General features: G+C 39.8%; 1 protein-coding gene across 4 annotated transcripts in view; it reads left to right on the forward strand.

Moving 5' to 3' along the window:
• LOC100557661 (rho GTPase-activating protein 7) overlaps positions 1 to 24,215 on the forward strand; it is a 113,689-nt gene that overhangs the window by 71,984 nt on the left and 17,490 nt on the right. The window contains exons 1-6 of one of the 4 annotated variants that reach the window (XM_003215127.4): positions 3,196 to 3,499; positions 14,841 to 14,912; positions 16,797 to 16,878; positions 19,520 to 19,583; positions 21,032 to 22,404; positions 22,794 to 22,964. In XM_003215127.4, the coding sequence (XP_003215175.2) occupies positions 3,487 to 3,499; positions 14,841 to 14,912; positions 16,797 to 16,878; positions 19,520 to 19,583; positions 21,032 to 22,404; positions 22,794 to 22,964 (1,775 nt within the window). In that variant the 5' untranslated portion in view covers positions 3,196 to 3,486. Of the gene's footprint in view, positions 1 to 3,195; positions 3,500 to 4,210; positions 4,636 to 14,840; positions 14,913 to 16,796; positions 16,879 to 19,519; positions 19,584 to 21,031; positions 22,405 to 22,793; positions 22,965 to 24,215 lie in introns of those variants that run through there. The other 3 variants (XM_008113291.3, XM_008113274.3, XM_008113301.3) reach the window with 3 other exon arrangements.

Genomic DNA, 24,215 nt, shown 5'->3' on the forward strand with positions numbered 1-24,215 from the left:
TTGGTTTAACTACATAAATAAAACAAATGTGTATTTTTGTTTGGTTTTTTTGTATTTTTTTTCTTTTTCATTATTATTTTATTTTATTTTTTTCTTCTTCTTTGCAATACTGCTATTCACATTGTGTGTCGACGTCACATATCCCCTACCCTCTCCCATCTCCCCGATACCCACCCTTCCCCATCATTACCCTGGCATACTGGTTATAAGCTGTGATTTATGTATTTTCTTATATCGAGAAAAGACCATCTTTATTGTAATAAGAAATGTAAAATTGTTGCTTGTAAACTTCACAATAAAAAACCCTATAAGTTTGGATTGCCAGAAGTCAGAAGCTACTCTAGGGACATACCAATAAAGTTGAAATTGGGCATTACCGTATATGGTTTCCACAACCGTAGGATTGGATTACTTGCTCATATGATTTGAGTCATCTTTTTAATTTGAAAATACAAAATCCAAGTGAAAGCTTTTTGAACACTTCAAATGCATATTTGAATCAAATATGTGAGTGTTGTATTAAAACAAATCAAAAACAAATCAAAACCATTTTGACACCCATCGTATTTGTTGTGGGGGAAAGCAATGCTCACTTCTGACAAAGTTGCATTTTTAGCTCTGTACTAGTACTTAATTCTGCGTAACTGGAGCTTTAGCTTTGAGTTAAACTTCAGTTCATTATCATTCCATCCACAGCTTTTCCAATGGAGTCAATGGGGTTGTCTGACAAGCCCTTGTTGAAACATAGCATAAGTTATGTGCATGGTCAGATCATCTGGTTTTAAGAAATGTACTGGAGAAAGAAGCCCTTGGACAATCTACAGAGCTCTGGCATTTGTGAGGATTTGTCACTTGATAAACTGAATTTAGATGGGATATATGTGCTGGTGATGGAACAAATGGACATCTTCCAAATCCCTATATACCCAGTGAACTTCAAAGAATGTTAGTCAAGCTGCCAGCAAGTGGCCTCACTCAAATAGCTATGTTTTCTACATAGCTGTGGAATCTTTTTCCCGAGAGACTTTTAAGAAATTTCAAGGGTTTGGGTTTGCCTTCAGACATATGGTTGGAACTTCATGTACATGAAGCTGCCTTATGTGTTAAGATTACTGTCTGGTAGTAAATGTGGCCAGCAATGTTTCTGGTTGGCTTATGAAGGCATCAGGCAGAAACTTTTCTTAGGCAGAGTTTGGCATCTTGGAGACACCAAGATCACGACCTGGCTGAGATGTCTCTCTGTCCACATATATATGTCTAAAATGTATATGCAGGCAGCCCCCAAGTTGCAAACAAGATGCGTTCTGTAGGTTTGTTCTTAAGTCAGAGTAGGTACTTTTTAAACTGTAACTCCAGATAAACATACACCATATATCTTTTAGCTTTGGATAGCATAGGGAAGGGCTAACATCCCTGTGGTGTTTGTTTTGCTGTCTGTGCCCATTCAGAAGATTTCACTTTACTTTGTCGCTGTGATAATTGGATTTTGAAAAAAAATGGCTTGTTTTGGAAACAAAGATTAGTGATAAAGCTTCAGTAGAGAAACCTTTCCCCTATGATAGTGCTTTCAGGAGTGATATTCCCTTTCTAGAAGTATATTTATCTCACTTCTTGTTGTCTCACTGCCGTTCTTAACTATGAGTCATTTCTAAATTGGATGTTTTAACTCGGGGACTGCCTGAACAGTGTGAAATGGATATATTATGTACTTCTAGTCAACTATGTTATGAGGATCTAGTAGTGTTAGTTCGTTCCTCAGTGAAGATCCTACTGGCACAAACTGTATGGCATGTAGTGCAAGCCCAAGACATGTTGCTGCCTAAGGCAAGGAGCAAAATGACACATCAATTGAGGGCTCTTCCACACAGCCAAATAACCCAGAATATCAAGGCAGATAATCCACAATAACTTCTTTGAACTGGAGTATCTGAATCCACACTGACATATAATCCAGTTCAATGAGGATTTTATACAGCTGTGTGGAAGAGGCCTTAGATAGTTGAATCTTCAAGATGGGCTAAGATGCCTTTTCACAGGTTGAAATACAAGAGTAATTAGTTACAGGGTTGTTGTACATTTTCTGGGCTGTATGACCAAGTTCCAGAAGCATTCTCTCCTGATGTTTCACCCATATCTATGGCAGGTATCCTCAGAGGTTGTGAGATATATTGGAAAACTAAGCAAGAGAGGTTTATATATCTGTGGAACGTCCACAGATATATAAACCTCCCACAGATATATAAACCTCCCTTGCTTAGTTTTCCAATATACCTCATAACCTCTGATGTGGGCAAGACATCAGGAGAGAATGCTTCTGGAACATGGCCATATCACCCGGAAAACTCACCCCAACCCAGTGATTATGGCCATGAAAGCTTTCGACAATACAACTAGTTACACTTCCAACCCATTTCTGCCACTGTTTCAGAGTTTCTGCCACCATAATCAGTCATCTTGTCTATGTGGTTTTTAACAATTGGTTAAACCGCTGAGCTGCTGAACTTGCTGACTGAAAGGTTGGCGGTTTGAATTGGGACAGCGGGATGAGCTCCCGCTGTTAGCCCCAGCTTCTGCCAACCTAGCATTTTGAAAACATGCAAATATGGGTAAATCAATAGGTGCCGCCCTGACAGGAAGGTAACAGCGCTCCAAGCAGTCATGCTGGCCACATGACCTTGGAGGTGTCTATGGACAACGCCACCTCTTCGGCTTAGAAATTGAGATGAACACCAACCCCTGGAAAAAAAATTCGGGGGGGGGGGTTGATTTGTTTTTAGCTAATCATGAAGTGGAGTTCCATAACACAAAATAATTTCGAAATCAGGTTCCATCGATAAACTTCAGTGGACACTCATAGGGATTTGGTTAATCAGTTAAGATTCATGAGTAAACCCCTTTAAAAAAAACCTGAAAATTTTCAGGGGGGGGGAGGTTTGAACCCTTAACCCCCCCCCCCCTTTGGCTACAGCCCAGCATTAGAGGTTTTTTTTGGGCAACACTGGGGGTGCCTGCTTCTTCACTGTAGAAGTAATTCAGTTTGAGACCACTTTGACTGCCTGGGTTTAAGGAATAAGAAGGTGGGGAGTTTGGCCAAAGGCCTTGGCCTGACGCTTTCCCTCCCGGGGTCCCCTGGCGTGGCGGGAGGGCAGTGGGCGGCGCCAGGGGCCTCTTTCCCTCCCTGCAGCCCCGGCCCCTCTTGGCGGGACGGCGCTCCGGGGAAGCGGCATCCCTCCTCCGCCTGGTTCTGGGGAGGAGGAGGGGCCTCATTGCCTGGCCGCCTGCCTGCCTGCCTGCCTGCCTTCCTTCCCGCAGAGAGACAAGCGGGGAGGAGGCTTGCTTTCTGCGCCTCCCTTCCTCTCCTTTCCGCGGCGGAGGCGCAGCTGGACTCGTCCAAGGGCAGCCCCGGTTACTTCATCGGGCGGATGGCGGGAGGAGGAGGAGGAGGAGGCGAGTGAAGCCGGAGGACGACGACGACGAAAGGGCACCATGATCCTCACGCGTACGTGGCCTCTCCCTTGGCATAGCTTTGAGCGGGGCAATTAAAGTGCGTTAAGACTCGGCTCCACGAGTGGATCTAGACTTTTAGACTTCGCGGGCGTCGAAGCGGCTGTGTGGACGCGAGGGGACCAGAAGCGGGTTTGAGTAGAACGCGGAGTTGAACTGGGACAACGCTGAGCATATACAGTCCAGTAGAGTCTCACTTATCCAACATAAACGGGCCGGCAGAACGTTGGATAAGCGAATATGTTGGATTCGAATGTGTTGGCGAGATTAAGGAGAAGCCTATTAAACATCAAGTTAGGTTATGATTTTACAAATTAAGCACCAAAACATCATGTTATACAACAAATTTGACAGAAAAAGTAGTTCAGTATGCAGGAATGCTACGTAGTAATTACTATATTTACGAATTTAGCACCAAAATATCACGATGTATTGAAAACATTGACTACAAAAATGCGTTGGATAATCCAGAACGTTGGATAAGCGAATGTTGGATAAGTGAGACTCTACTGTACATTTTTTGGCAGGGGAGGCCCAGCCACTGCCTCTCTCCTTGGTGGGTGATGGCTTATGGGACAGAGGAGTGTGGTGGAAGCTGCTTCCTTGGAAGCTTTTAAACAGAGGCTGGATGGCCATCTGTCCAGAGTGCCTTGATTGTGTTTTTCCTGACTAGATGGCCCATGTGGTCTTTTCCAACTCTGTGATTCTAAGTCAGAGGAGAGAGAGGGGGGCTTGTGTGAATGTGTTAGTTAATTTGGTTACCATCAATGTCATGACAATTACAAAGCCTTATTGTTGTTGCCCCCAGGATTTGGCCATTACCTGACATTTCTAAGTCAGTGGTTCTCAACCTCTGGGTTGCCAGATGTTTTTGGTGTTTAACTCCCAGAAATCCTAACAGCTGGTAAACTGTCTGGGATTTCTGGGAGTTGTAGGCCAAAATACCTGGGGACCCACAGGTTGAGAACCACTGGTCTAAGTGAGAGCAGAGTGAATACCTCTGGCCTAACCACCTGTAGAAGAGTTAAGCCACTGTAATTAAGGTGTGGTGTTTAATTCAATGGGAGTTATATATAGGTTGCAGTTATACTGAATAAGTTTGATGAGATGGCGATTTGGAGAATTACTACTGTGAGTGGTAGGAAGAAACTGTAAAGTTTGTATATTTTGTATACCACTGCAGAAAGAAAAGCCTCCTTGTGTTGTTGAATGCTTTCTGGTTGCGTGAGTTGTTCGGGCTGTATGGCCATGTTCCAGAAGCATTCTCTCTTGATCCTTCACCTGCATCTATGGCAGACATCCTCAGAGGTTGTGAGGTCTGTTGGAAACTAGGCAAGTGGGGTTTATATATCTGTGGAAAGTCCAGGTTGGGAGAAAGAACTCTTGTCTGCCTGAGGCAGGTGTGAATGTAGCAATTGGCCAGCTTGATTAGCATTAAATAGCCTTTCAACTTCATAGCCTGATAGTTTCCTGCCAGGGGGAATCCTTTGTTGGGAGGTGTTAATGGGCTTTGATTGTTTCTTGTCTGGAATTCCATTGTCTTCTGAGTGTTGTTTTTATTTACTGTCATGATTTTAGAGTTTTTTTTAATACTGGTAGCCAGATTTTGTTCATTTTCATGGTTTCTTCCTTTTTGTCGAAATTGTCCACATGCTTGTGGATTTCAATGGATTCTCTAGGTAAACCTTCCTGCTTATTTGCGAAAGAACAAAAGTCTCTGTGTGTTTTGTTGTTCAAATAGAAGACCACGGCAACTGTGCTTTTGTATACCAGGTTCCTTGACCAGAACTAATAGAGTCCCTTCTGCAAGAACATGAGGGGCTTTTTTTGACTACCTAGAACCCCTGACAGTTGTTATCATTACTATTACCATTATTGCCTGCTCCCCCCCCCCCAAATTGGAACTCAACACAGCTCACAATTTAAAAGAAAAATACAATGTCAAATATGTAAAAATTTGAAATCAAAGTCAACTATTTGAGCGTTTGCATTTAACTTTAAGTCATCACTTGACTTACTGCCACTGCGTGCATTTCAGAGGGTTTTCTTAGGCAAGAAGGGGTGGACTTGCCAGGCCCTTCCTCTGAAACGCAGCCTGCAGTACAATATTAAAACCATCCACACTTAAGTATAAGAATCAAATGCATTTTCAAGAGATTTTAAAAACTCTGAAAAACTGCTCAGTTAAAAACACCAAGCTTGTTTGCTTTTAAAGTCCTGTCTGAATAAAAAAAGATTCCTGCTTGGATGTTTTATTCCAATGAGACTATTTTCCCTTCTAGCAGGAAAAGCGTCTCCAGTAGGTGTTTCTGGTATGCCAGTGCTGGAAAAAATGCCCCGTTTATTTTTAAACAGGCCCATTCAAATACCGACCCTGAGTTTACTTAGTTTGTCATTTCTGGATGTTCATTAATTGGAGACTTAGCCTTTCCTGAACTTTTTTTTTTCCCCTTCCCCTCCTGAAGTTGGGACTTTGCTGTGAGAATGAAGCTTTTCTTCCTAAATGAAACCTGGTGTTTCTGTGTTTCTAAACAGTTAGAAAGGCACTCCGAAGAATCTAGGTCAGTGGCACAGCGTATAAGTCTGTCTTGACCTTACAGTGAGTTCTCTTTCTGTATATCGTGGGGAAGATCCATGAAAAGTTCTTTAAGGCTGTGTGTCCCTTGCTATTGCAAATGCTTCTTTAGCAAAAAAACCCAAAAAAAAACCAAAGGGGTGATTTTACTCCAGAATGACAGGAGGGATGCCTACAAGTTCCCACTTGACACCTGTAATATTAGAAGGAGCGTTTGTTTGTAAATGTATAAATAGAGGGTTAGAGTGGAAAGAGACAGGACCTCCTGCCTGGCTCCATATATTCTGGTATATGGAGTTGAACAACCTCCAGTTGAACAGATAGTGTCCTAGGGTGCATCTACATTGTAGACTTAATGCAGTTTGACATCACTGTAACTGCCATGGTTGGATGCACTGGAGTCATTGGAGTTGTAATTTTACAAGGTCTTTAGCCTTCTCATCCAAAGAGTTTCAGTGCCTCACCAAAGTACAACTCCCAGGATTCCATAGCACTGAGCCATGACAATTAAAGTGGTGTCAAACTGCATTAATTCTACAATGCTTCTAGTGGACATGCCAAAAACCTGGCCATTCTGACACAGTGAAGATCTTGGAGCTGTTCCATTTTAGTATCTTCATGCTCCTGACAAGCACCATACATGAGGATTGTGGTTTAGGGGAATTCAGATCGCAGTGCGACCTTCTGTTGGCTTCATTTCCTCCCTTCTTGCTAACTTCCTAGCTGCGTCCAACAATGAGCCATATAGTTGCTCAAAAAGAGTTGCCAATATACTTGGCTGATGGGACAGAAGGTACTATAGGAAGCGTGCATTCCAGAGTTTGGCATCTGTCCGCTGCAGCTGCCTGGCATGTCCCATGTGTGTTGACACTGGTTCTTGAGCAGATGGAGAGCATTGAGGGAACAATGGGTTCAAGATTCCAGGAACAGAAGGAGTAGGAAGCGAAAGTATTAATTTAGCTCTGGGAAAGCCTGCTTTTCTGCCTCTAAAACCTAAAAGACACTGCTGAAGAATTTGGGATTGCGTTAGGCTTTTTGTTTGGATGCTGTAGCAAGTTTAGTTATTTTAAAGGGTGGGGGAGAATGTTACAGCCATTCGTACAAATAGAGTGGGAGAAAAACATGGTTTCATAGAGTTCATTAAATTGGTGCTTGTGATAAAATACAGATTTGGCACAGTAGTCGTAATATTTAGTCCCTGTATTATTTTTATGTCACTGTCGTAAAACCATTCAGTTGAGAGACTGCAAAATCCACCCAGTCCAACTCTCTGCCATGCAGGAACACGCAAAGTTCTGGCAACAGATGGCCATCCAGCCTCTGTTTAAAAACCTTCAGAGGAAGAAACCCTACCACACACAAAGGCAGTATATTCCACTGCTGAACAGCTCTTATCAAGAAGTTCTTCCTAATATTTATTTGGAATCTCTTATCCTGTACTTTGAATCTATTGTTTCATATTTTTATCTCTGGAGCAGCAGAAAACAACCTTGCTCTTTTCTTAATGTGATATTCTTTCACAGTGTCACCACTTAAACTTCTCTTCTTCAAGTTAAACATAATAATCTCCCTAAGCTGCTCCCCATAGGGCATGGGATCCGGACCTTTTACCACTTTGTTCACCCTTTTCTGGACATGTTCTAGCTTGGCAATATCCTTCTTGAATTGTGGTGCCTGGAACTGGGCACAGGATTATTCTGGACACAGAATACATGAGAATCTTTATGTAACTTTACCTTTATATCCCTTTTCATATTGTGGAGTACCTTCCATCACAACCATGAAGGAAAGAGAGAGAAAACATTAAAAAAACATTAGGAAAGATGGGGTGTTCTTTATAACTGATAGATGTTCATCAGCTCAGATTGTTGGGAAATTACTGACTGTACCTGAAGCTTTGCAACTGCTTTTAACCAAAGATGATAACAAAATTTAGTCTGATTTGCACCTCATTTGGGAAATTGCATAACAGCAGAGTGGATGTAGAAGGAGGCCAAGTGACTTGACTTGAATTATGTCATTAAAAATCTTATCACTGAAGCAACAAAAGAAAGGTAGTTTGTTTCCTTGAATATATCATTATTGATTGAATATATTAACTGGATGCCCTGGTGGCGAAGTGCGTTAAAGCGCTGAGCTGCTGAACTTGCAGACCGAAAGGTCCCAGGTTCAAATCTCGGGAGCGGCTTGAGTGCCCGCTGTTAGCTCCAGCTCCTGCCAACCTAGCAGTTCGAAAACATGCAAATGTGAGTAGATCAATAGGTACCGCTCTGGCAGGAAGGTAACTGTGCTCCATGCAGTCATGCCGGCCACATGACCTTGGAGGTGTCTACGGACAATGGCTTAGAAATGGAGATGAGCACCAACCCCCAGAGTCAGACATGACTGGACTTAATGTCAGGGGAAACCTTTACCTTATCAGTTAACTATAAATTGTAATTCATCTCTATTCAAGTTTCCTACCTAGATATTGTGCTCTGTATTAGTTTTATAGAAATAATAAGAGTGTGCTGGTTTATGGCCAACTACATTGGTCCACATCATGTTTATTTTATTCACTATAGTATGTTTAGTTTGGGCTTGCAAATTGCAATTTTACAAGGAGGAAATTTGGTATTTCTATCTTGACATACTGCTGAAAATGAAGAGCACGCTTTTTCTGGTCTTTTCCCCCCAAGCACAGATTGATCTGACCTAATTGCCTCTCTTTTGTGCTGTATGGTGTTCTGCAGTTTAAGCATGGAAATAAAAATAGCCAAGATTGATAATCGGTTATGTTTGCCTGATTTCTCCATCATATATAGTAGTGAGTGTTCATTTAGGGAAAATATTTCATTTTGAACTTCTGCTAGACTTCAGTCTTTGAGTAATGAGGCCAGCAGGAAATGGAAACTATTCATATGTTTAGAAAGTCAGGAAGTGTGTGTTACACACAGAGAGAAGGGGGGGTCGCTAGATTAGAGTGAACTCGGGAGTATCACGCCATATGCTGATAGTCACATGAATTCCATAAGAAGCTAGCATCTCTCTTTTTTGCAAAAGGTCTTCTGCAACTTGTAAAGTAAAAAGATATTTTGAAACTATCACTAAAAGATGTATCTGAGAAGAAGCTTCTCAAAAGAGTGATAGAAGCTTGTTTTGCAGGAGACAGACTTGCATCCTAATAACTAATTGTTAAGTTGTAAGCTAGACTTACAGCCTTGTACATTTTAGTGTTCACATTTACGATTGTCGAACCTTTGGCACAGTAGCACTGTCTCCTGAAATCAGCCTTGAAATCCATGCAGCTGCACCAGCTGAAGGAGTAGTGACAGGGTCCTGCGTGACTCCTTGCTGCAGTTGTCCTATTGCGGCTGTGAAGTGGAGGTGAACAGGTCATTCTTCAGGGCCCTGTTCACCAGCACTACAGAACTCTTTCAGATGGTTTGTCTGTTTGGCTTTGTAGGTAGGTTTTGTGTGGTTGGGTCATAGCATGGATTTGTAGTTGCATCTCCCATTCAGGCTCTCAACCATAGAGATCCTTTACTGCAGTCTCCCCAAGGTCTACCCTGTGGTGTTCCTCCTGTCCTCTTGAGCCATTTCTGTGGATAGTGTTCTGCTGAAAAATACTTTTCCAGGGAGAGGGACCAACCAATTGGATAAAAACCTAGAACCTAGAATTGCTTTCTCTTTCTTTTTTGGCATTGAAATAGAATGTCAAGCCAATTTTTATTTTTAAATTCCTTCTTGGGCTGTTGTCTGAATAATTCAAGGAAATTATACAAAGCTGAAGAGCAAGATTTCTTCTGCTCCTTATAAATGATATGGTCATATTCTGTGTGGCTGGGCTGAAGACTTTGGTTCCCTTTTATTATGGAGTTTTCCATTTTCTCCAGGGAGGAGAGGAATTAGAAAGAGTAGCCATGTTGAGAATACCAGATTTTGACGAGAAAACCATTTTTAAAATCTTGATAGGCTTTTGACTATTCCATAAAGGCCTTGCAGATTGCTGCACAAGTATCAGTTGACATGATTTCACCTCTAAAGTGTAGTATTGCTATTGGCTATTTTGTTTGCTACTCAGGTATTGTTGAAGCTTTGTTTGTATCTTTTCTGAACTTTGAGCGAACATGCAGTTCCTGTGGCTCTATACTACCCCAAAGCCATTCTTTTCTATTCCATCATCAATGACAGGAAGACTGTACTACTCTTTCTTAATCTGCCTTTACTTGGCTTTTTGGCTGATGAACATGGCTTATGTGTTTGCAAAGATATCTTGTAGCAATGTAGTGAGTGAAAAAACTATGTTGTCTACTTTTTCAGAGGCACATTAGCATCTCCTATCCCCTTGTAACATATTAAGCTCAGTTCATATGAGGAAGTGGACTGAGGAAGTTTGTGAAAGATTGTATTGCTTGAGTCTTTCATTTAGTTTCTAAGGTTCTAGTAAATAATATTTCAGATCAGTACAGCTATGTCTTTGGTAATGTTCCCGCATCTCTGTTTTTAGCAGAATTCAATACTTGTGGTCTCACGTAAATTTGTGGGGTTAGCCACACAGCACTAATATAACAATTGTGATCTACTTCAAACAAACCTCTTCCTATCCTATGGAAACCAAGGGTTTGTAGCTTTGTTAGGCACTGAAGCTCTCAGGCTGAGAAGTCCAAAGCCCCCTCTCTAAACTCTAAATCCCAGGATCCCATGAGCCGGAACTGTGGCAGTTAAGGTCAAGTAATAGCACTATAATTCTGCAGTGTGAATAAGTACTGTGCCCCAAAAACTTGCCTGTCTTGTGCTTCAGGATTATTGGCTTAGAAAATCGATTGGGTAAACATTAAAGGCTGCAAATGACTATGCTGATACTGGCAATGGGGCAATATTTTATTAGATTTGGTGCCCACCTAGTGGGCAGACATCTTTATTTTTTAACTGCAGAGAAGTATCAGACTACCAATTTCAGTAAATTGTTATAATGACAGGTTTTAGGAACCTTATTGTTCAGCTTCTGGCTATAGGACTACATACTACGTACCTCCACCTAGACCTAGTTACTGCACTTCTGGTTCATTTAGTAGAGGTTTATAAGATATTGTACACAGACAACATTTGCCTTGCCCCAGTGGAATATGGGCCTGACTATTAGTTATTGCTTGAGTATGTTTTAATGTACAGTAGAGTCTCATTTATCCAACACTCGCTTATCCAACGTTCTGGATTATCTAACGCATTTTTGTGGTCAATGTTTTCAATAGATCGTGATATTTTGGTGCTAAATTCATAAATACAGTAATTACTACATAGCATTACTGCGCATTGAACTACTTTTTCTGCCAAATATGTTGTCTAACCTGATGTTTTGGTGCTTCATTTGTAAAATCATAACCTAATTTGATGTTTAATAGGCTTTTCCTTAATGCCTCCTTATTATCCAACATATTCCCTTATCCAACATTTTCCCGGCCCGTTTATGTTGGATAAGTGAGACTCTACTGTATTATATGTTTTATGATTTTATGTTTATATGTTTTAAATGTATTTGTGTGATTGTATTTTATTGTGTACTAGCTTGGGGACCCGGCGATGCCTGTGTTATTTGAAAAAGGCATTATTTGTCTTTGATTGTTAGGGATTCTCAGTTTGGAGTGGGTGAACTGCAATTTCCAGAATCGTGGGTCAATCCTCCCCAAACCCTGCCAGTATTCAAAGTTGGCCATTTTGGATCTGTGTACCAGTGTGGTCCAGATCTGTCGTTGGCTGATCATCGCCTGGCTGCAGTGCTTTCTGGATGGAGGTGAACTACTACAACTCCCAGATTTCCAGGGCAATTGTCCCAAAACATCTGCCAGTATCCACAACAGTCAATGTTGAGTCTGTGTGCCAAGTTTGGTCCAGATCCATCATTGGCTGGGGTCAGTGCTCTTTGGATTCAGGTGAACTACAACTCCCAAAATCAAGGCCCATTCCCATAAACCCCTGCAGTATGTTCAGTTGGTCATGAGGCTTCTCTGTGCAAAGTTTGGTCCTGGTCCATTGTCGGTGGGAGTCACTGTTTCTCTGGATGCGGGTGAACTATAACTCCCTTTCCCCCAAACTTGTCCAATATGTTCTGTTCGTTATGGGGGCTCTGTGTGCGAAGTTTGGTCCTGGTCCATCATCGGTGGGGTTCGGAGTGCTCATTCATTGCAGGTGAACTATAAATCACAATACCTACTACTCCCAAATGTCCAGGCCAATTTCCCTCAAAACCCACCAGTATTCAAATCTGGGCATATCAGGTATGCATGGCAAGTTTGGTCCAGACCCATCATTGTTTGGGTTTATAGCGTTCTGGGTGTAGGTGAACTACGACTCCTCTAAATTCCCCAGCAGGAGTCATAGTGCTCTGACTTAATGCAGGGTGAACTACAACTTCCACCATGTGGAGTCAATCCCCAAACTCCTCCAGTAAATTTAGTTGCTGCTCAGTTCTGCTGTGTTTGTTATGCAGACAGATTTGAAAGGGAAGGGCAGTAGGCGGGGTCATGCAAATTCCACAGCAATGGAGAAGCCTGGGATGCCTGCCTGTGGCGGAGGAAAATACAAAATCTGTGGTCTCCAAACGAAAGCATTCCTTGGGTGGTGGGCCATAGTGTTTGGGGAAGACATTGGCAGGGGTTGAGGCTACATGTTCATGGTGCTCACTGTAGCCTGCAATGTCAGTTGAAGGAGTGACCTGGTGGCTCCTTAGCACTGGGAACTATAGCCTGTTTGTGGAGGCCGGAGGCTGTCTGTGTGAGCAGACACCCATGCCACATACACACATATGGGTTTTCACTTTTATTATGGATATAGATATAGATATATAAATATAGATATAGATTGCTGGACTTGGTCCCCATGTGAGCCGCCCCGAGTCCCTTCAGGGAGATGGGGTGAGATATAAGAATAAAGTTGTTGTTGTTGTTGTTATTATTATTATTATACTGATGTTGGGGAAATCCTGCCATTTTGGATCTTGCACCAACGGCCTGTGAGTGTTGAGCATTAGAAATGATCAGATGGCAAGTTTAGAGTCTGCCTAATTAGATTTATTGCTTCTTGATATATTATTCATATTGCAAAGAAGCCTTTCTTTGCCGTGTCCTTGTAGGATGGAAATGATGGAAGTTGCAATACAAGACATTTGGAGAGTGCCAGATTAGGAAAGGAAAGTTAATATGAGACAATTGGACAAAAGTAGAAACGTCAAGAGAGAACAAAAATTCACTTGTTTGGAATATATATATATATATATAGGGTTTGTGTGATTTTTGAGAATATTTCATCAAACTACTTTTAGAATTTTTCTGTTTCAAGCTAAAGAATAAATGAATAAGAATACAATTCCAACTACTGTGTAGCCCAATGGAAGGGGCTACACAAGATCTCAGTTTAAAAAGAGAAAATTCAGCAACTTGCACTCGTTCTTAGCATTGTGTTGACTGCCTTATGCTCTTCCAGAAGTATATTAAACATGTTTACATTTTTAAGGCATCTGGTAAACTTTTTGCAGTTCTGTAAAGTTATGTTTTCTTCTTTTTCCTGTGGGAATGCAACAGCATTAGATCCATGGGATTTTTATTAATTACCACAAAGTGACTAGTTAGTTCCTGACATCTGTTTCACTGAACTAAACATAGAAGTTATAGATTGTAAGCTGTGCAACTCAAAAGACCTTTGCGGTTGATTACTGCTTCCTCAGTACTGTAGAATATTTACAATGATATTCGACTATGCATCTGAATACTATATAGTTAGCATTATTACATCTCAGATTTAAAAGGATTGTCTCACAAATGAGTTTTTATCAGTTCAATTTTTGTCAATTATTTTTAAGATCATATATTATATTGTAAAACAGATGCACCAGAGCAGAAAATCCATAAGGAACTGAAAATTTGATGCTGTTACAGATGTGTTACTACTAATGTAGAAGGAATCATAGAATTGGAAGAGACCACAGGACATCCAAGCCAACCCCCTGCCATGGAGGAAGACCTAATCAAAACACTCCCAACAGATGGCTAATCCAGCCTCTGTTTAAAAATCTCCAGAGAAGGAGACTCTATCACACTCCACTGCTAAACATCTCTTATCAGGAAATTCTTCCTAATGTTTAGGCGGAATCTTTTCACTATTATTTGAAACCATTGCTATATATTCCATTTTTTCTGTCTAAGGCCTTATTAAAATCAATGTATGCAACGTCTATATTCAACTCTATTTTTTTTAAAAGGGAGAGACAAAGAGTGGGAGAGATGTGGGCGAAATGTCAGGAGAGAATACTTCTGGAACATGGCCACACAGCCCGAAAGACATACAACAACCCAGAGGGAGAGAAGGCTAGTCTGGCATCATTTGTTTTTGCAAATTCTAAATGAGAATTTTAGTGATAACCACCATCCCTTCTAACTACAGACTGTCTATTTAGTGATCTGCTCCAGAATCTTTCCTGGTATTGATGGTAGGCTGACTGTGTGGTAATTGTTTGAGTTCTCTTTCCCTCCTCAGTTTGAAGATAGGAAGGAACACTTGCCTTTTTCTAGTCTACTGTAACTTATCCAAGATTCTTAGTATTTGTAGTTTCCTGTGGTATTTAGTATTCCCTGCTAGAAATCTCTAGTGATGCTTCAATTTAAACATCCAAGGATCTGTAATATCAAAGTGTTGTAATGGTGTAGTATTAAAGAAGCCACCACTGTGGTGATTTTTCATGTTAAGTCTTTATGAGTTTTAAATTTTTTGTTTGTTTTCTTTTCAGAAATTGAGGCCAAAGAAGCCTGTGACTGGCTGAAGGCTGCTGGATTCCCTCAGTATGCTCAGATGTTTGAAGGTACTGCATTTTGTTCTGAGATATAATTATCACTGAAAAATGTTCAAAAAGTAGTCCCTTTGATTTGTTGTAAGTGTAATGCAGACAGTTGATTCTGCACAGATGATCTCTCAATGTGATAGCATGATATAGTGAAAAGAGTATTGGGCTAGGACTTCAAGAGACTATGGTTGGAATTTATTTATTTATTTATTTCCAACATTTATATCCCGCCCTTCTCACCTGAAGGGACTCAGGGCGGTGTACAAAATTGGCAACAATTCGATGCCTACACATTAAATTAAAACAGCAATAAAAATCCAATAAAACAATTAAAACAATATAAAAATATAAAACATATGATTAAAATCCATTCCTCCAAAATCCTCATGCTGTAGCCGTAAATCAGTCCGGGAATCCTTGTTCAGCTACGAAAACCCACAGGTGATCGTGGGCAAGTCACTCTCTGAGCTTCAAAGAAGGGAAATTGCAAACCTCTAAAAACTTACTGCAAAGAAAACCATAGGATAAGGTTGCCATAAATAAAGGTTGACTTGAAGACGCATAACAACAAATTGTTCAAGTTTACTTGCATGCAGTAAGGCATTAATTAATTAATTAATAATCAATTAAGGTGAACTTCTGCTGTTAGCTGCAGCTTCTGCCAACCTAGCAGTTTGAAAACATGCAAATGTGAGTAGATCAATAGGTACTGCTCCGGCGGGAAGGTAATGGTGCTTCAGGCAGTCATGGCTGCCACATGACCTTGAATGTGTCTATGGATAACGCTGGCTCTTTGGCTTAGAAATGGAGATGAGTACCAACCCCCAGAGTAGAGTAATGCTGAGTAATGTCTGGGGAAAACCTTTACCTTAAAGCATTAAAAGAGAAAGGAGGCACTTGAATGTACAGTTGTATGTTAAATTAGGATAGGAGTGTTGAAAATGGTAATAAGCAGAAAAAATTATGGATAAAAAGTAGCTTCTGTACTATTGGTAATGTATCTGGTTCCAATACTGGCTTCAAGTAAATTGACAGTATCTCTCCTCCCTCTTTGGGGTGTAAACTGTTGTTTTCTATGGATGGATTCTGTGGGTGCTCTGGCGAGACTTCCTTCCCCCTGCCCCTAGCCTTCTCCAAAACTGGAAATGGGCTCCCCATCCCTTCAGAGATACCTTGATGCTGCAGTGGAGAAGAGAGGTGACCCTATCTCTGTGGGTCACTGGCCCATGTGATGTAGAATTACAGTGTTTAGAAAGAACAGTTTCCCCACCACCTCCCACCCCAATGTTTTATTATGATGGCTGAAAGACTATTGTTAATTTATACTTGTGTTAGGTGGGTAGGAGACAACACTGTGTCATAAATGAATCATCCAGTATGAACATCTGTCTGGAAAACAGGACAAACACCTCTGTGTTGCCAATTTGTGCAGGTCTCACCTTGAATTCATTGCTTAAAGAAGAAAAAGAGGTTTCTCATCCACATCCCACATATTCTTCTCATATATGTGGGCATCTAATATGGCACTTAGCTGTGCTTGTGAGGTCTCACGGATGACTGAAAAATCTTTGTCTGCTGCTTCCAGACATCTTTGTCTCTCTTTGCATGAACAGCTTCAGCACCATTTGAACTTCATGCCACTTGCTTACAACATCTCTAGGTGAAGGGTGAGGTTTTATTCGTCAACGTGTGTTTCCTTTATTGAGGCCTCTGAATCCCAAGTTCTTTCATTAATGATCTTTCCCTTTGTATGCTGATGCATAAATCTCTGATTTCTTCCTAGAATTAGATTATTTTGGAGGCTTATATTAATTAGCTTAAGCAGTACATTGCCTTGGTCTTTAGAAATTACCTAATACCTTATTTCAGAAACTGAAGTCTGTTGGGAACTTGTTATTTCAGATATGCAGTTTCCTGTTGATATCAACTCTGTGAGAAAAGATCATGAATTTTTAGATAAAGATGAAATAGAATCCTTGTACAGGTAAACCTTTCTATGATTTTCTGATTGTCTACCATTCAGACTATGAAGTTTTGGTTAAGGGAAGCATTGAATGAAAATATGTCCTTTATTTATGATGACACAAGTCATGCTTGGGAGCCAGCATGGTGAAGTGCATGGGACTACTACTCAGTGGACCAGTATCCAAACCCTAGCCATGGAAACTCACTGGGTGACCTTGGGCAAGTCACATTCGCTCAACATTTCATTGGGAGTCAGAGAATCATAGAATCCACAAAGAGACCACAAAGTCCAGCTGCCCTGCCATGGAGGAATATAAAATCAAATCACTCCCAACAGATGACCATCCAACCTCTGTTTGAAGTCATACCTATGCTGATGACACTCCATGGTTGTAGCGACATCTTTTAATAAAAGATACTATGTGTTTATGACTGCTTTTGACTAGAACTATTCCTGAGATTTGATCAGGTCTCCTTGGAGTTGCCATTAAATTGACGAGAATTGCTGTAGTTCCATTACATGTATATTTTCAGCGTGCACGGAATTAATCTTCAGCCACTTATTAACATACTGGTCTGAAAACTGACAGTGAAGAAGAAATCCAGTTGTGAAACCAGATGTATGTGCTGAGATTTATTTATATGTACAATATTTTATGATAGATTGACATGTTTAATGGTTTGAAAACTAACCTTGGGATTTTGATAGATTCAGTATTTCATTTGAAGCTTGAGGTTGCAGCATTGTAGTGCATGGGTGTTTTTTAAAAACGTAATGTCAAGGTCATTGTTTTTCCCATTTCTTCTTTGAAGCTAGCACACATTATTTGTGTCTACAAACCCTGTAACCAAAATGTACCACTTCTTGGCTACTGGTGTAGAAAATGACACCTTACCAGAAGAACATTGTAGCTGCAATCCAATATCTGCACGGGCTTTCTGCCAAATCCTAGTCACAATATCATGTACTGTATTTAACCTAGAGCCTTTAATGCACAATATGCTTAAGAATGTACAATATACCTAAGAACACAAGGATATATGTCTGCTAAGAGGATGTTCTGCAATAGGGCCGTGTATAAACACTTTGAGACCAGTTTGGTCTAGTGTAGATGGGGCAATTATTAAGTTTTAAAATGGGACAAGATTTGGGTTTACGTAATGTTTATACTGTATTGATAATTATATTTTATTCATAGCACAATATTTTATTTGTTAGGTTTTTTTTTTTACTAAACTGGGCACATGCCCTGACCTGTAAAGTGACCTTTAAAATTAATGCATTTAAATAATGCATATCTTCCTATTTTGATAGGAAATATTTTTCTCTTAACTGCTTATCAACTTTTATGTTGGCCTCCTGATGGCCAGAGTGTATCGCTGTATGTATTAGAGGTCATGTTTCAATTAATAACATATGCATAATATGCATAATCGGGATTAGCATTCTTCTTAGAAGTTCCTTGGTAAGATGCTGCAGGCACAAAAGAGATACTGACATCTTGCCAGAGCAGCTGTGATAATAAAGATGTATGTTACAATTTCAGTTTTAAGTCATTAGTAGCTCTCACAATATTGTGCAACTCCCACCCACCCCCTTCCCAGGGGTGTGCCAGAGTAATTGCTTAATTGCATACAAATTATACAACAATGTTGTTCAAAGTTCTTTAATTCCTGAAGATATTTCTTAAAAGCTAAGTGCAAACTGACAAAACACTTTTTAGGCCTTCATTATATATATAAAGTACGATCCCTGTACCTGTATGACAACATCCCCACCACCTCTGAATATCTGAAACCATGAATAATAAGGAACCCTATATTTTGACCAATTTGAAGTGGAAACATAACATAGGATAACACTGAAAGACCTAGAGATGCTCACAAACACTTCTGAGTGTGTGAAACTATAGGCGTTGAAACTGTGAGCAAGGTGTTGTACAATATATTAATAGCTACTCCATATAAAAGAGGTGTCCTTTTAAAAAGTCTGACCAGAATTTGAAGGAAAAAAAACCCTGATATTGAGAGCTTTGAACAACTTTAGCTAAACAGTTAAGGATAATAGATTGCTGAGTGCTCATCTCAGGTTTCCAGGGACCTGAGGTTTAGCAGTAATCGAAAATCAAACATCTTTTAGACATGATTCAGTCTCTAGTGTCTTGACACTTTGCCTGATTTACTACACAGAAGAAAAAGGCAGGGCATCGGCAAGCTTACTAATTTGTCAGGACAGATATGCAGGCTGCTTATTGGAATGGATCCAACAAGCAACCCTCCCAGATAGAAAAGATATCTTTCTGTCTGTGGGAGTCTTTTGATCCAGTGGAGCATTTTCTACTGACTGAACAGAAAAGGAGGCAATCTTCACCAGTCCTCCCCTGTGTTTTTTGAAAATCCAGAAAATTAAGGGACCTTCTGAAATAGAAGGTGAAGTTACACTGGGGCTGTGGAGCCAGGAGAAGAGAGGGGAAGAATCACAGATAACTAGGCAACAAATGCAACAAAGGACAAATAAAACTATTTTGTCTGTGTGCATGTATTGTGAGAGTGAAGGAAAGCAAATAATGTGAGGAATTAAGTGGAATGACTGTCATAGATTGTCAGATTATAAGTAATTTAGTTTATATGTCTCAAAGTATCTCTCCTTTTCTCTCCAGACGATTAAATACATTGAATAAGTATGCAGCAATGAAAGTGGAAATAAATCGACCAAGAAAGCGGGTATGTTTTCAAATGATACAATCACTATACTTAATATAGCAGCGGTGATGGTTGTTTAAATGAAATATGTTTGTATACAAGACTGATTGCTTGAAATTTCTTACAGTATCTATTTAATCATCTTGTTATTTCTTCAGTTAAAAATTGTTGTAGTTTCTTCGTCTGAGGAAGCTCTTCCACATTTGAAGAAAATATGGACATTATCATTCTGCTTTGTAAATATTATTTGTGTACTGACTTGAGGCAAAGACAAAAATAATTGGTAGAATCCTGAGTCAAGAAAGTTCTTCTGTCATTTCAGACTGTATCCAGGCAGCCATATTTTTGAATACTTACTTAAAGCTAGCTAATTAGAGAGAAGTTAAGCAAGATTTTTCATATCAGCTTCTTGCCTTTTTATATTCAGAACATCTGTCTGGTTTTAGGCAGGGGAAGAGTTGCAGAATGACATCCCCTTACCTCCAGTTTAGAGAGATCAAATTTAGGTTTTGGTTTGCTGATATGCAGAATGGGCTCATTCTTACATTACTCCAGCTGTTTGGAAGAACTACTGTTCTTGTTCTACCACTGCTCTCCATTTTCCAATGCCAGAGGTCTGAAAGTAGTATAGAGAAAGAAGAGATTTCACTTGGACCTGTGCAGTAACATAAAGACCCACCCTTAGAGTTGAACTCTAAAGTATTGGTTTTGATTTCATTATTTTTCTATGCTAATTGAACAAGTTTAAACTTAAAGGGGTCGAGCTAACTTTAGAAAGAAATCAAATATTTAAATTAGGATAATATTAATAATAGTAACATCAATAAATAGATCATTGTCATTATATAGTACTCTCAATGTGCATGGTGCTTTACAAGTAAACAGTCAACAATGGTCAGTCTTACCAAAGACGTACTCTATAATATGGAGCTACTGACAATAACATGTAGTCAAAATATAAAGATTATAAAACAATATTAAACTAAAATTCCACAAGCTCTGGAAAACAGGAAGGTTTTTAATAGAAATTTTAAAAGATTTAATTGAGATTTAGTAATTGAATGTACCAGGAAACAGTTGATTGATCAAAGCTCCTCCTTTCATTGTAGAATCTGTTGGCAATAAGCCTTCAATCTGCAAAGTAGAATGTTCAAAATATTAGGTTGCATGGTTTCAAAAATACATGGTCTGAATCCAACATTGGTCCTGCCTAGAGTAGCCATTTAAATTAATGGAATGCACCTGAGCTGTGGTTAACAAATGTTTTGCTATCTTCTAGAGATACATTGGATAGACTGTGTGTCTGTCAAAATACAGTATCTCAGTCTTGCCAATCCAAAATAAAATGTACTAGAAATTAGCCATTCTTCCCACTGAAATCAATTAGACTTGCTGGGATTCAAATAAAACTTCATGCTTTGGTTTTTTTAAATTGCCTAATATTTGCAAACATCTTTCTTTGTTTTAAGAGTGATGAATCTGAAGAGGACGAGCCTTGTGCAATAAGTAACAAATGGACTTATGAAAAACATACTCAGAGATGGTCTCGCCTAGGGAGCTCAGAAGGGTCATTGGCACCAGTTCCTGACAATTTGAGACTCAACAGTTCTGGTAGTGGGGATATAATCTTTTCTGACCATGGAGAGCGAAATGATGGGTCCTCTGTCCACAGTTCCAGCAGTGGAGATAGTGATTTAATCAGCTTTCCAAAACCCGGTGAGGATGCTGAGACAAGCAGGAGCTCCTCAAGATGTTCTTCAAATAAATTGGCATCACCTGACTCCACCTTCAGTTGCTCTTCTTCTCCTTGTGAAACTTTGAATATAATTAGTGAGGACAAGCTCTTGGAGAAACCATCCCATAAAAAGGGAAGGAGTTTCTTAAAGAAAATGGAGAAGTTACGCCTGAGAAGTGGCAATCTGAAGAGCCAAACACATTCAAAGACCATACCCATTATTAGCGAGCCTGTTCTGATAGAGGGACTAAATGAAGAAAAGTTGAGTAACCTCAACTGCATAAGTATTTCAAATGTGTCGGTGAGTCAGGTGAGTCACACTTCTGATTCCCCACAGACTTGTAGCAGCACCAGCAGCAGCCAGTCTGAAAATAGTAGCACAATGAGTACCCCAAGTCCTGTAATCAAAATGAGGAGACACAGCAAAAGAGGAGGAATATATGCAGAAGACTTGGACTCTGGGAAAATTTCTTTGTGGAGTAATATTTCTCAGCATAACTTGAAAAATGAAAATCATGTGGAGAAGAACAAAGTATTTCAAGTGCCACAAGGCCATAAGCCAGGGACTTTTCCCAAAGCGCTTACCTACAGCCTCTTGTCACCCGTAGACAACACTTCGGTGAACTGGAGAACTGGGAGTTTTCATGGATGCCGAAGAAACAGGGTTCACCGTAGTTCTCAGGACTCTGAAACTCCACCTGGCTCTCTTTCATTGATGGATAACAGACTGAGCATATATGACAATGTGCCTAACATTCATCACCACAAAATGAATGCACCAGAGATAGGTGATGATGATGTTTTCGCAGAACTGGACAATGTTATGGAACATGTGAATGGGCTGAGGAAGTTGGTTAGTCAATGGACAGAGAAGTTATCTGACGAGGGAGACTCTGATTCTGCCAGTCACTCCAACCAGTCCACCTCTCCTTGCCCATCATCCCCTAAGGAGATCCGTCTTGAGATTAAAGTACATTCAGAGAAAAAAATGGCAGGATTTCCAATTACTGAGAGTGACGATTGCAAACCTATTGATGAACACAGCCTCCTGGACCTGGCATATGTCATGGACTCAGGAGCAAGACCAACGTCAGCATATTCCCTCAGGTCAGCTGATTATTGGTTAAAATGAAAAGACTGTAAAAAATGAAATGTGGCTGGAATGGTTTTGTCTAAAAGGTGATGGGGGCTTTAATAAGTATTATTCAAACCTGCTCAGTATATATGGGATTAAATTAATGATTTACTGGTTGTGATTAAACTCAATGTAACATGCCTTAGTATTCAGAGAAGACCATATCTCCCAAAACCCACTTATTAGCATGGTAGATTAGGCAATTGTAGTAAAAAATGACTAAACTTGCACAGTGTAATCTCTTATAAGACCTTGTAAAATAAATGACTATTTTGGGATAGCTGTGTGATTCTAGAAAAGGGCCTGGATGCTGAAAATAGTATTCATACTGAAAGGATTTATATACATTTTTGTTCTACAGCCATGGCAAAAGACACTGGTCAGCTGGGGATAACACAGACCTGGAAAGTCTTTCTCTTCAAATTGACTACCAATCTGCAGTCCACCTCAGTCGAATGCAGAAACTTGCGTTGTTAAAGTTAACTTCTTTAATGGATAAATACTCTCCTTCCAGCAAACAAGGATGGAACTGGTAAGTTAAATGAACTATACACATTTCTGGCATGTTGCTTTGTGTCTTCAAATTGCCTTTGACATGTGAAACCCTAAGATGAACTTTTCATGACATTATCTTGGCCAGATGTGTTCAAGAGGGGTGCTCTTCCTTTGAAGGCTCTATCACACTTATTTATTTATTTATTATTTATATATTTATCGTGTCAGAAGCTAATCGAGGGTACAGTTGTAATGTATTTAAAAACACAAAGTTAAAAACTTGGCATTATACTAAGTATCCTTTGACCAGTAGCTGACCACTTGGAGTGCCTCTGGTGTTGCTATAAGAAGGTCCTCCATTGTGCATACAGCAGGGCTCAGGCTGCGTAGGTGGTCTGTGGTTTGCTCTTCTCCACACTCACATGTTGTATCACACTAATGGTTGCTGCTGGGAGTGAGTTGGAAATACCATCCTGCTCTACTTCAATTGCCAACAGAATATACCTCTCCTGCTTGATGGAACTGTTGGCTATTAAGGAAAGCTTGGGAAATAGGGTCAGGAAGACAATACATGGTAACATTCATAACTGTCTATAGCAGGGGTTCTCAAACTTTTAAAGCAGAGGGCCGGTCCACAATCCTTTAGACTGTTGAGGGGCCGAATTATCATTTGAAAAAAATACGAAAAAATTCCTATGCACACTGCATATGTCTAATTTGTAGTGCAAAACAACAACAATGAAAGAACAATGCAATATTTAAAAATGAAAACAATTTTAACCAACATAAACCTATCAGGATTTCAATGGAAAGTGTGGGCCTGCTACTGGCCAATGAGATAGTCAAGTTAATTAGGATTGTTGTTGTTGTGTGCCTTCAAGTCATTTCAGACTTTGGGCGAGCCTAAGTCTAAATTTATTTATTTATTTATTTACTACATTTCTATCCCACCCTTCTTATCCCGAAGGGGACTCAGAGCAGCTGTATGTACATACAATATATTATATTATATTAGCATAGCGCAATATTAGCATTATATATTACCATATTGAACTACACCACTATAATGTAATATTATATGTAATATATAACATATAATTAATATTATTATATGGTATTATTATTAGTATTATATTGTATAACATTATAATATTTTTATCAATATTATATGTATATACAATATATTTCGAACCTAGCAGTTTGAAAACATGCAAATGTGAGTAGATCAATAGGTACCGCTCTGGTGGGAAGGTAACAGCTCTCCATGCAGTCATGCCAGCCACATGAC

Source organism: Anolis carolinensis, chromosome 2 (assembly GCF_035594765.1).
Source record: "Anolis carolinensis isolate JA03-04 chromosome 2, rAnoCar3.1.pri, whole genome shotgun sequence".
NCBI lineage: Eukaryota > Metazoa > Chordata > Lepidosauria > Squamata > Dactyloidae > Anolis > Anolis carolinensis.